Consider the following 13,372-nt stretch of genomic DNA (forward strand, 5'->3'; position numbering starts at 1 on the left):
GGTATTATGGTCTGACACCTTAATGAGATAACGACAGCCATTTAAGAGTATTGAAATGCAAACACTACCAAGGAATGTCGATTCAAAGAATCAAATACCTTTGCCCCTTTCACTGATTTTAGATCAGAAGTAGTTCTTAACAGCAGTTTTCAATTAAGACCAATTAGCATAACAGTTGTTTCCCAAGCATACCTGGAATGTTACTCATCATTAAGGAGGTAAACTATTAATCTGCATGAAGAAAAGGAGTACTTGTGGCACCTTAGAGACTAACAAATTTATTTGAGCATAAGCTTTCGTGAGCTACAGCTCACTTCATCGGATGCATTCAGTGGAAAATACAGTGGGGAGATTTATATACATAGAGAACATGAAACAATGGGTGTTACCATACACAGTGTAACGAGAGAGATCACTTAAGGTGAGCTATTATCAGCCCGAGAGCCGGAGAGCTGGGGGGAAAAAACCTTTTGTAGTGATGATCAAGGTAGGCCATTTCCAGAAGTTGACAAAAACATCTGAGGAACAGTGGAGGGTGGAGGGGGGGAATAAACATGGGGAAATAGGTTTCAGAGTAACAGCCCTGTTAGTCTGTATTCGCAAAAAGAAAAGGAGTACTAACCAATTTATTTGAGCATAAACTTTCCTGAGCTACAGCTCCGATGAAGTGAGCTGTAGCTCACAAAAGCTTATGCTCAAATAAATTGGTTAGTCTCTAAGGTGCCACAAGTACTCCTTTTCTTCATGGGGAAATAGTTTTACTTTGTGTAATGACCCATCCACTCCTAGTCTTTATTCAACTTTATCCCCCTAACCCAGGAACCTATCCTTGCAACAAAGCCCGTTGCCAACTGTGCCCACATATCTATTCAGGGGACACCATCATAGGGCCTAATCACATCAGCCACACTATCAGAGGCTTGTTCACCTGCACATCTACCAATGTGACATATGCCATCATCTGCCAGCAATGCCCCCCTGTCATGTACATTGGCCAAACTGGACAGTCTCTATGTAAAAGAATGGATACAGATCAGACGTCAAGAATTATAACATTCAAAAACCAGTCGGAGAACACTTCAGTCTCTTTGGTCACTCGATTACACACCTAAAAGTGGCAATTCTTCAACAAAAAAACTTCAGAAACAGACTCCAACGAGAGACTGCTGAATTGGAATTAATTTGCAAACTGGATACAATTAACTTAGGCCTGAATAAAGACTGGGAGTGGATGGGTCATTACACAAAGTAAAACTATTTCCCCATGTTTATTTCCCCCCCTACTGTTCCTCACATGTTCTTGTCAACTGCTGGAAATGGCCCACCTTGATTATCACTACGAAAGGTCTCTCCCCACCCTCTCCCCCAGCGCTCTCCTGCTGGTAATAGCTCACCTTACCTGATCACTCTTGTTACAGTGTGTATGGTAACACCCATTGTTTCATGTTCTCTGTGTATATAGATCTCCCCACTGTATTTTCCACTACATGTATCCGATGAAGTGAGCTGTAGCTCACGAAAGCTAATGCGCAAATAAATTTGTTACTCTCTAAGGTGCCACAGGCACTCCTTTTCTTTTTGCAGTTTTATGGTGGGTCAGCTCTCCAGCCAGGTTACTTCTTAACTTCAGTCTCCTTCCAGGGTAACAAAGTTCAATGAATGGTTGTCCCTTTCTGGGATCTTCAGCCCCATCTCTAGGCCTGTTTAAATTCGAGCCCCTTTCTCGGGCTTTTAGTACAGAGTATTAACCCCTTCTTGGGGCTTAGGCCACTTCCACAGTGGCTAGTGGGGGGACCTAGGCCTGCCCTACTACCCTGGGTCCCAGCCGAGGGACTCTATAGACAGCCGCCACATATTGCTTTCGTTTACTTGGTTGCTGCTGCTATTCCCTGGGCCGCTTGCCACTTGGTCCCATCACTTTCATCCTTTACCTTAGGTTACACTCCTTAGGTTCTATTTGTCTTGTTCCCTGCTTGCACAGGGTCTCTCCAAGCCCTCCTTGCCTGGAGAGTTTTTCCAGCTTATCCCTGCTTGAGCAGGTCCTCCCCCAAGCCTCGTTGGCCAGAGACTTTCTCCATTTCCCAGGACTTCGTCCCACTCCTGGTCCCAGCCAAGAACAGATATGCTCAGGCAGCAGGCCCTGCTGCTCCTTTTAATTGAGCTCGCTGTGCTCTAATTGGCTGCTTCCCTGCAGCCTTTCTAGGCATGCCTTGAGGACCCACCTTCACTGCTCCTTTTCAGGGGCTGCGTGTGGTAGGCCCATAAGGCCTCCAGCAGGGGGCCTCAAATGGCCAGTACACTGCATCACATAGCTTACAATTAAGGCTATGAGTCAGTCACGGATTCTGAGATTTTACGAGACCATCGCAACTTCTTCAAAATTCCACTAATTCAGTGCCGGGCGGCAGGGCTCGGGCTTCAGCCGAAGCCCGAACCCCATCCCCCAGGGCTTCAGCCAGAGCCCCATCACCCATAATATAGCTTCAGAGGGCCCCCTGTGGCATGGGGCCATGGGCAATTGCCCTGCTTGCTACTCCCTAATGCTGGCCATGTGTACATTTCCGTGATTTTGTTTATTGCCTGCATCCTGTCCGAGACTTTTAATAAAAATATCCATGCCAAAATCTTAGCCTTTATTAAAATCAATCCTGCTCACCAGTTTTTGTTTTGTTCTTATACTGGCATTCCTGAAACCTGGTTCCATCACTATATTAAGCAGTAGGAACACAGTTGATCTAACTAAACTTTCTGAAGAGCAGACAGGAATAGACAGTGAGGAAGCATTATATTGCTTAAACAGTTTAGTGAAAAAAAGTTAAAAGATCTGCTATTACTACCAATCGGAACAAATGTGTTTTAGATTCGATTAAACAGTGTCAGAAAGTATCATGTAGAGTTTACGACTGTAGGCTTCCTTAGGTCAATATTCAGCCATCTTTGTACTCAAATTTGGTCAGAACTCAAAGTTTAATGCCTATTGACTGAGAGCCTTCATACATTGGAGACTTGAACATTTAACTTAAAAGTCAGACAAATCATTCAACTCAATTGATCTTTTTAACCACTTAGGAAGTTTTGCCAACTGACTCATGCTTGCAGGGATACCCTTCATTAGTGAGGCTTATATCTCTAAGATTAATTTTTAGCTGCCTGCCTCAGTTGGATCTGGTTTTAGGAGGATTTCTGCATTATCTTTGTATAAACAATTGGAGACGATACATTGGCTGATCAGGGTCTTGTCAAACTGATATTTATTCAATTACTCTTTCAGAGCTCAGATTTCAGAGTAGCAGCCGCTCTTTAATTCTGAGGAACTGTGGGACAAAATTAGTAATTTCTTTGAGGTTATAAAACTAACTGTTCCTGATTAAATGGATACCATGCAATGTCTATTACAAAGCATAGCCATCTATAGATCTAATTACTAGGATTTAAGGTTAATCTTTCCAGAGAGGAGATGGTCTTCCTATTGTGCGGACACCACCAGCCACAGCTACACTCAAATCAATATTGCATGAATGTCAGAGGGAAGTTATGTAATGAGCTGACTCATCAGCTGTCTTATTTGCATTGCCTTTTGTAATTGGCTTATTCAGAAGAGCCCATGCTGAATGATTTGTAAGTGTCCCTCAGCATTTACATTCAACATTATGGTATCAAAGAAACGAAAGATGAAATAATTATTTAAAAATCAGACTGGACAAAATGTTCTAACATACAGAGGGTACTATTAATCCTACAGCAGTTCTACACCCCAAGTAGGGTACAGGACTTCAACCTCAACATGTCTGAGCATTTTTTCTCGTCTAAGTTTAAATAGCAAGGTTTAAATAAAACTAACATAAATTATAAAACAGTTCTCAAGATGAGACTTGCCCACAGTTTTTGCCAAGTATTTAAACTCTCTCTCTTCCCATCACACAAGTGCACATTTTCCTAATTTTTATGCACCACAACTAAAGCAGCTGCAGCCACTGTATGCTAATCTTCAAGTTAAAAACAATAGTTTCCTTCCACTCCATACCCCAGTTAAACATTAGCATTGCCAAGAACAGAGTGTTCTTTACAATGAAAAGCAGTTCTTAAATCTTTCTTTTACCACTAGATTAGCTGATATATAGATATTCTCAATAGTCACTTAATCATTTATTATCCATCTATTTTTTTAATAGAAGCCACAGGGATTACTCATCTGAGTACAGGATAGGGTACTTGGAAATGACAGCTAATAACTATTTATTTGCATGAACAGTCTATACAATATTTTAAAAGTATATGATACCTACTTAAAAAGCTTTCTGAAGAGAAAACCTGGTACTCTGAAACCCTCATCAAATTCAGCGTCACTTTCATCAGAATCTTCTTCTGCCATTCGACGTTCCTCTTTGTCCTTCAATTGTTGTTTATGCCATCTCCTATAAAGACATTAAGATTCGCCATTCAATTACTGTGGTCACAAAATACAATATGAAATTAAGCTGATCTATGCAGCAAGTGGAAAACCCAAGTTAAATTAGAAAATGGAAAAACTTCTTTAGTGTTTCTGCCCCCAAAAGAAAACACAGCTTTTGTATCGTGTCTTTCATACAAACTATACCACGAAATCTCTGAACAGAATTAAATAAAAATCCATCTAAGAGAATGTTGAGATTACATGGTTAAGCGCACAAAAGTTAGGAAATACCAAAAGTTGCACGTGGACATCTTAATTATCTCCATGTGTACATGCATTTCACTATTGTCTTCAATGTTACTGACTTGTTTAATTACACTTTTCTATAAACTTTGACTGCATTCTTTCCATATATCTAACGATAACATTTTCAAAAGAGCCTGAGTAATTTAGAAGCCTAAATCTCAGTGAAAGTCAACAGGATTTAAGCACTTAAGATTCATTTTTAAAAGTGACTTGGGCTCTGATGTGCTTTTGAAAGTTTTACGCAAAATATTATTTACATAGCTCCTTTTACCCAGAAAAAGCCCACTTCCCCTTATAAGCTATCCACCCTTTAGCTGTTCAACACTTACAGTTTAAGGCAGAAAATGATCATAGTCATTTGAAATTACAGAGAGATTTCAGATAGGCAGTGTAATTATCCAAGCCGGAACTTGGAGAAGTCACTGGGGTTCTCACTTCTCTTATAAGTGAGAAAAGATCTTTAATACCCAAAGTAGTTAGCATCTTGGGGTTTTGTCTTATTCAAAATATTCACTTCTAATAGCACAGTGTTCCCCAATCTCCAGGCTGGGAGAAACTGATTCAATATTGACTGAGTAGGAAGAGTACTGAAAAACTAACACCACTTCATGTAGCTTTTAGGCTGTCGTGGAAAGCCTCCCATCCAAGTGCTATCAGATCTAACTGTACTAAGCTTGCGCATTCAGAGATTTTTCACATGAGGTGGTATAGCTATGGGACAGATGGAAAATGTGCTATCATGCTGCTGCTCTGGAGGCACGACACAAAAGCAGTCATCAATATTTCAGTTAATAAAAGGTTACCCCATACTGTAAGAACCAGATAATGAGATGAGTATTTCCTTATAGCCTTTTGAAAACTGGTTAGCAGGAAAGTCTGTGTCTGCTGAAAATCTGTCCCCCTTTCCCAATGAATCTGCAGTTTTTCCCTTTGAAACATGCAAATACTCTACTGCCCATCTTAAGTATATATCACACAGGAAACTATACACCTCACTGCAAAAACTATTATGGAGGTGGAGGGATAGATTCAAATAACCAAATATGTAGAGCTAAATGATGACTTCAGGGGAGAAGGTGGATACAATAGCAGCCTACAAGTATTTGAGAAATGTAAGCAAACAAGCAGAGAGATGAATTGTTTAGGATGGTCCAAAAGGTTGTAAATAGTAGCAAAAGGATGAAAATGAGCTAAGGAAAATTTAGGCTGAATACTAGGATAAGCTTCTTAACAGTGATAGCTATTATGTTGTGGAACAGTCTCCCCAGTGAAGTGCTGGATGCCTCAGCTCTTGAATCATTTAACTCTAGACTGGAGAAAGCACTGGAGAATATACTCTAGAAAAATTCTACAATGGCACAATAGGGGATGGACAAGATGGGACCCAATAGATCTTTAACTCTCTACTTTCTATGATGTATGAACATTACAGCTGAACAAACAGTGCAATTTCTCCCCGCAACTAACATTTGAGCTCTTAAGGTTTACTAGTGGGAATAGTAACACGTGAATATTTAGTTAGCTCAGGCTCCCTCTGTTGACTAGACAGCTGTAACAGCAGAAAAAAATTATTGCAAAATAATGGATTAACAGGGTTTATTTTCAATTTCATCACAACAGGGTGATGGATTAAAGAGCTATTGATAATCTGAAGAATATTTACACACCTCTTCTGAAATTCATCCTTCCTTTCTTCACTATAATGCTTAATTTTTCTCTTAAGCATCTTATTATTCAGTATTATGCAAAGTGTATTGCATCTCAAGCGTAAGTGTGACAAAGTGGGTGAGGTAATATCTTTTATTGGACCTACTTCTGCTGGTGAGACACACAAGCTTTCAAGCTTCCAAAGAGCTCTTCTTTAGGTCTGGGAAACTTAGGGTTTTGTCTACATGTACAGTGGTGCAGCTGCACCACTGCAGCGCTTTAGTGAAGACGCTGCTATGTTAACAGGAGAGCTTCTGTGGTTGGCTTAGTTAATTCACCTCCCAAAGACGGTATCTGTGCCAACAGAAGAAGCTCTCCCATTGACACAGCACTGCCCACACTGACAAGGGTTATGTTGGTATAACTATGTTGCTCAGGGGTAGGGATTTTTCACACCCCCGAGTGATGTAGTAATACCGATACAGGTCTATAGTGTAGACCTGGTCTCAGAGTCTCACAGCTAAATACAAGGTGGAAAAGATTGTTTAGCATAAGTAGTTAACACATATTTCAAGGGACCACTCAAGGTGAAGTGGCGTGTTAACACCCCTCCAGTCATAGGGTGGAAAGCAAGAGGGGGGCAGGTTGCCAGGGGTTATAGATTGTTCTAATAAGCCATAACTCCAGTGTTTCTATTCAGTCCATGATTTTTAGTCTAGCAAAGTTATGAATTTAAGCTCCATGGTTTGTCTTTTGAAAGTGCGGTGCAGGTTTCCTTTGAGGATGAGGACTGAGAAGTCAGCTATAGAGCAATCACTTTGCGAGAAGTGTTCACCTACAGGTGATGTGGTGTTTTTGTCTTATTTTTCTGCAAGAGTTCATTCAAGAGCCCTAATAGAACCTATGTGGGTGAAACCAGACAATCACTACACTCTCAAATGAACTTTAAAAAGTCTGAATTAAGGAACAAAGACATTGCTCTGTGGTAGTTTTCCAACTAGAAAACTGTTACCATCCCAGGATTCCCTTACAGCCTATCTCTAGGGAACTCAGCAATAAACCTGTAACTTCGACTATGCAGAGCAACACCGTAGATGACTACTGCCATCTATGCATCAATTAATTACCTACAGAGATGGCTGGATTGTGAAACTGACCAGTGCCACATGATGCTGGTCAGTTTCAGGGAGGCCAGTTCCATTAGTAAAGCACTTTGGTTCCACTGTATAGAGGCTATAAGCCTGTAAGAACAAAACTTATCAAGAAGAGACAGACATTAAATAAGAAATGAAGAGGTAGATGCAGAAAAAATGAGAATATGGGGGAAATGAATAGCTGAGGTCTTCATACTAACAGAATTTTCTAACAAAAAATTAAGTGGGTTACAAATATTTATAAGCAAGCTCCTAAACTGTCTCATTGGGCCACATTCCATGAAATAAAATCTTTAAACCCCTGATTAGTTTAAAAAGCAAGACACAGAAGAAGTAATTTTTTTTTAAGTAAGTAACATTATTTCCCTGCACTCCTTTAGATAGTCATGCACATATGACAGATGCACTCTGACTCATTTAGGTATTTTCTACGGCCACTAGCACGTGTATTTTCCCTCACCCTGTCTAAAAATGCTGAGGAAATGCTGCATTTCATACACACACAGTGAATATATTCGGGGGTTTTCTGTTCCCTTCTACAGTGATGAGCTACCAGTCACGGTTTATGCAATAACCCCCAAATTAATGGTTAATCGATGGTAAAATTTGATAAATGCTGACAAATCATAGAATGTAGGACTGGAAGGGACCTGTGGGGAGGGAGACATGGGCCAGAAAAAAATATTACCAAGAAAAGTCAAACAGAGAAGGAAACATGGTTATAATCATACTAAATACCTTACACTGCCACAATACTGACTGCAATGTATCATGTAGTTGGCAAACTGGGCAGTAATTTGGATAAGGAAGGACCCAATCTCTGATTTTATCCTTCCAATATGAATCACCACTAAGAAGTAATGAAAGTTTATTCTCCTCTGGGAATAAATATAGCACCCTCGCATGCATATTGGAGAAAGTGATCAAGGAACAGCCATAAGGATACTACATCCAATTGAAGTCACTAAAAGCTGCAGGTGCTCAGTGCTTCCAGTGTTTGGCCATGGAATGTTTGGAAGCCAGACGTCTCAGATTGCACAAACGTATTTTGTAAAAAGAGGCCTGGACTATATTGGTTAAGTCTGCTAACTTTCTAGGTGCCAAATAATTTTATGTCCACAGTCTGAGTTGGTGCATTATGCAGTTTTTTTTTCTTTGGGAATGTTTCTCTTTTGCAAACTTTGTATCCGTTATTTTATTCAAGTGTTACACTACAAGAAACTAGTATTAAAAGAATTTGGTGCTAAATCTCCTCCACAGGTCATCGTACCTTTCATTAGTACCAAGTTTACATGAAATGGCTGCAATTCGTGACTCTCTCCAATATTATCAACATTTTCCAAAGCTTGGTATTAGGTTACCATATGTATTAAGAAACCCTGTGAACATAATGCTAAGGCATTGTATTAAGGAACATTTGAGATACAATAGTCCATGATACTTTAAAAGTAAATAATGAAGTTTTGCAGCAACTTGTTTTAGTTGTAATGAAAGGATAGAAATATAAGGTTTGCCACAGAAGTTCAGACAGGCCATACAGTTCAGTATCCTTCCCTCAGCAGTGACAAATATCTGATGGTTTAGTGCAAGCCAGAAGCAGTTCAGCGTACCTAATCAATTGTACAATGTAATATATGGGGTGGGGAAATTCTTTACTAACCCCAGGTCAGGCCTTACTAGGATAACTGAGCAAAAAAAGAAATACAGATGTTAATGTATCATATAACATGCTGCTTGAAATTCTCAGCAACCTTATTGAGAAATCTCTTCATTTTTCATGTTATCAAAGAGCACTGACACAGACGCAGCCTCAGTCTGCAAAAGTAGTGGAAAAACCATCCATCATGCAGTTAAATCATTCTTAATATAGGAGTGAATTTAGATAGCAAACTCATATTCCATTTATTTCAATACCCAAGAAAGAAATTCCACAACAGAAGCACAGTAATGAGCACAATATGATTTAAAAAACATATATTCAGGAATCAAGCTGAGTGTTTAATATAGTTTACACTTCCATAGCACAATATGTTCTCTATTTTAGACAGCTAAGAATCCCTTACCGATTATTCCAATCTGCTAAACTGAGCCATTTGGTGTTACTTTTCTGATCTGACTTTTTATGTCTATGAGTGGATTTAATTGGTACGTTCATCCTCGCAGCTGAAATACATGCAGTTAGTAGCACAAACCTCAGAGAGTAAATTAAGACTGATGCAGACAATTACGCACTTGAGCTTGGAATGAAAGGTGTATTCAGAGAATGAACCGGAATACATCTTCATTTGCATGTTGGCGTTGTCATTTTAAAGAGCAGTCAGGATGCTCTGTCTAAGAGAAGGTCTTCAAGGAAAGGTACTGTTTCAGCATTTTCTTTTTTTAATTTACACCTCTGAAATTATGAAGCGTTTGAATCACTGAATCTCCCTAGGTAGGAGAGAGATGGTATGTAAATGCTGGCCTGGCCAGGGAAAAAAGCAATTCAGTTTTCATGTCTTGACATTTTTGACTGAATTCTTTGGGGCCAATAGCCATTTGCACTTCTATGAACTCAGGGGACTCTGTCAGTCACACTTTGGTCGGGAGGTGTAGAAAAGGGAAAAAGCCTTTCCAACCCTGAATAGCTGCCCATGGGTACATCTACATGGGGATAAAAGCCCCAAAGACATGGCCACCACTGGCCCAGGTCAGCTGACTCGGGTTCACAGGGCTTGGGCTTGCAGGGCTAAACATTGCTGAGTAGATGTTTGGGTTCGGGCTGGATACAATACAATACGATACAAGAAAACCCAAAGATGTTTACTTGCTAAGAGTCTGACAGATCCAACAAGTTTTGTATACAAATGTATATAAACTTTACAAATAAAAATGCACAGTACTAATATTTATTTGTATTTGTATCATCTGAACTTAAATAAAGGAAATCAGCAAAACATGCAATTTCTAATCACAAGCAATTAAATCTTCAAGTTAATCAGCTTTGTCTTCACTCTACAGTTACAAGGAAAAGGAGGCAGTATTTTAGGACTCCATAGGCCTAACTTTAGGCATCTCTGCCTTATGAGAGCTGTAGTTTAAGTGTAATGAACTGCGACAACATAAAGACACCCTGTCTGTTAGCAGGGATCGAACCCAGGATCTTCAGCACCAGAACTATGAGACTCTACTATAGAAACTGACAAACTCTTTAGCCAATAATTATTAGAATGAGGGTCAGTGGGCAATGACGACACATTTATATTTTTATTTTAAAAAAACCCCCAAACCTACCTGTTAGAGATGATTCAGAACTGGGAGGTTATATATATTAGCAGCCTCTTATCCTTATCCTCTCTTATTGTTTGTTACTCTTACTTCTTGTGCCTTGTCTTAAAAATTAGATTTTAACCGCCTCAGGCTGGGATAATGCTTCCCTATGTGTCTGCACAACAGGCCCCAAACCCTGACTGGGGGCTCTGGGTGCTATTGTAAAATAAATTGGAGTGGATGTAGGTTGCAAGCTGTTCTAGTCTCCAATTATAGCCACTAGAAGTGAACATGATCATACGAACTAAGCCATTTTTTTTTACACAAGATAATACACTTAAAGTCACAGAGGGATGCATGCTCAATTCTGTAACTACATTTCCTCTCTTCCTTGCTACTGATTACATCTTGCTTCATAGAATTAGGCCTCCTGCTTCCTCAAAGTAACCTTTTGAAGAAAAGAAAGAGCCCAGAACTATCACATACTTGGCCTGTTTATTGCAAGAACACAAACTTCCCCTTTGAAATGGTCTCTTGGTCTAGAAGGTCATAGCAGTACAACACCTGGCTAATTATCAGACTTCAACACCACAATTCTTTCACCCTGATGCAGGACAAACCCTTCAACTCCCACTCCTCAAAAAGTTTTATGTTTAAGACTTGTTTTCTGCCTTAAAAAGTAAAGCACTTTACTCAGCATCTAGCCCTAAACTACCGCTCTGTTAAGTAATCCTAAAGGATTTCCCCCTCCTTTCTCAGGGATAAAATGTACTGAAATTTCATCCAGTCATTTGTATCCAAAACTAAAAACTGACATGGAACTAGACAGAAATGTTATTTGCTCTCATTTACAAGGCATTCTTAATATGCTCCTTAATTCATTGCATTTTATTTTCTAGTAGCATTTCCCATAATGAAGATTACCTGGGGGTATCAACGTAAAAACGTCAATGTGGACAGCTGCAGTTTAACAGCCACAATAACTGTAGCTATGAAATTTTTAAGAGATGGAGTGTTTTGGTGGCAATTACAGTTATTGATATTTCTAAAATTCATTTAAGCTTTTATTGTAACTTTAGCAACTGAAAGAAATGTAGTCTATGATATGACTTTGCTAAGGATAAATTGTCACAATCTTAACATTATTAAAAAATCTGTTTGAATGAATTTAAACTGTGAATCATATTAAAACTTTCAATCAAAATAAATTACTCTTGATGAAAACACTGAATTAAAAATGATTTAATATTGACCTAATTTAATGGAAGAGTACAGCTTCATTCAAGAAAGTAGTAAATATTTTACCAATTAATACATTTATTAATACTTTATCACAGCCTACAAAAAAGGCCTGTCTTTGCGCAATGTCCATAGGGCCAGATTAATCCCTCATTGACGTCCCCATACAGAAGAATTACATAACTAACGTGATTTTACTTTGAAAAGTGACATCATGTGATTCCATGCCTATTGTCTTATCAACTCCAGCTCTGCTCTCTCAATCTGCAATCTGAAAGTAAAACCGAATTCTTTCTAGCCAAGGCATCCCCACCAGTAAGGATTCTGCAACTGGAACTTGAGTTAATAACCATTTTCACCTATGTTATCTGGGACCAACATCTTCTGTAAGGACAGCTAGGCTTCACTTCTATTAGGATTGAATAGAGGCAGTGGCTGTCAAGGTTACAGGGCTAGCTGCACCTCCTCACACCTTCTCTGAACTCTGAGTGCACCACCTCTGATGACAGGCCTTCAACCTTTACCTCCCTGGATTGGAATCTCATGATTCTCTCGCTCCTAGAGTCCTGGGCTAAAGCTTTCTGTGTACTAACTACAATTTCTCAGCAAGTCCAACTGGACTCGACACCTGCAAGTTTTCCCTTCAGGAGCTGTGACCAGCGTTCAACAGAGTGACCAAGCAGCTTTCTTGAAGTACTGTTTAATCTTAACAGTAAGAACATAGAAAAGCAGAAGAGTAAAACAATAAAACAGTCTAAATAGGTGTCTATCTCACCTGATGCTTACCATCTCCTTGGAAGGCCCAACTACTTCAGAACCTTGCTGCAAGGCCTGATTTTGTGTCATCCGGTTCCTCACATAAAGTCCCTGACAACTGCCTCTCCCCCACATCTCTAGAGAGAGCAAGGGTATGTCAATACAGAGTTAGTGCACAGCAAGCTGTGGCGTAGTTGTCAGCAGGCTAGAGCACAGGGTGAACCCTGCGACGTGATACGAAAGGTTATGTGGTGTGCTTTGATCTATCTAAATAATCAGGTCACATACTATATTCATAAATTACAGATCAGTCCTATGTCCTTCATAGTGGTCAATTTAAAGAGGACATCTTTACTAAGGGCATTTTTAGCCTCACTTCCTTTGAGAACAATGGGAGATGGCCATCATTCTCAAAGAGGGCAATTCATAGTGGAATTCTCTGTAGCAGAAGAAACTTTCAATTAAGAAAAATAATAGCAAAAATTACAATTAATCTTTATTAAAAAAAAAGGCTTCAAAGTAGCCAATACACAAGATTTCAATGAGTCAAGTCTATGGGAAGGTTGAAACATTTGTCTTATTCCATTACTTACTAGAGACCACCTAACCAGGAAGAAGAGGTGGGTGAGGC

At 39.5% G+C, this 13,372-nt stretch overlaps 1 protein-coding gene across 4 annotated transcripts in view; it reads right to left on the minus strand.

Moving 5' to 3' along the window:
• Nucleotides 1-13,372, minus strand: part of ERCC6 (ERCC excision repair 6, chromatin remodeling factor) — an 80,700-nt gene that overhangs the window by 47,414 nt on the left and 19,914 nt on the right. For all 4 annotated transcript variants that reach the window (XM_073353085.1, XM_073353081.1, XM_073353082.1 and 1 more), the window contains one exon: nucleotides 4,287-4,415. In XM_073353085.1, the coding sequence (XP_073209186.1) occupies nucleotides 4,287-4,415 (129 nt within the window). The remainder of the gene's footprint in view (nucleotides 1-4,286; nucleotides 4,416-13,372) is intronic.

The sequence above is a fragment of the Lepidochelys kempii genome, chromosome 7 (assembly GCF_965140265.1).
Source record: "Lepidochelys kempii isolate rLepKem1 chromosome 7, rLepKem1.hap2, whole genome shotgun sequence".
Taxonomy (NCBI): domain Eukaryota; kingdom Metazoa; phylum Chordata; order Testudines; family Cheloniidae; genus Lepidochelys; species Lepidochelys kempii.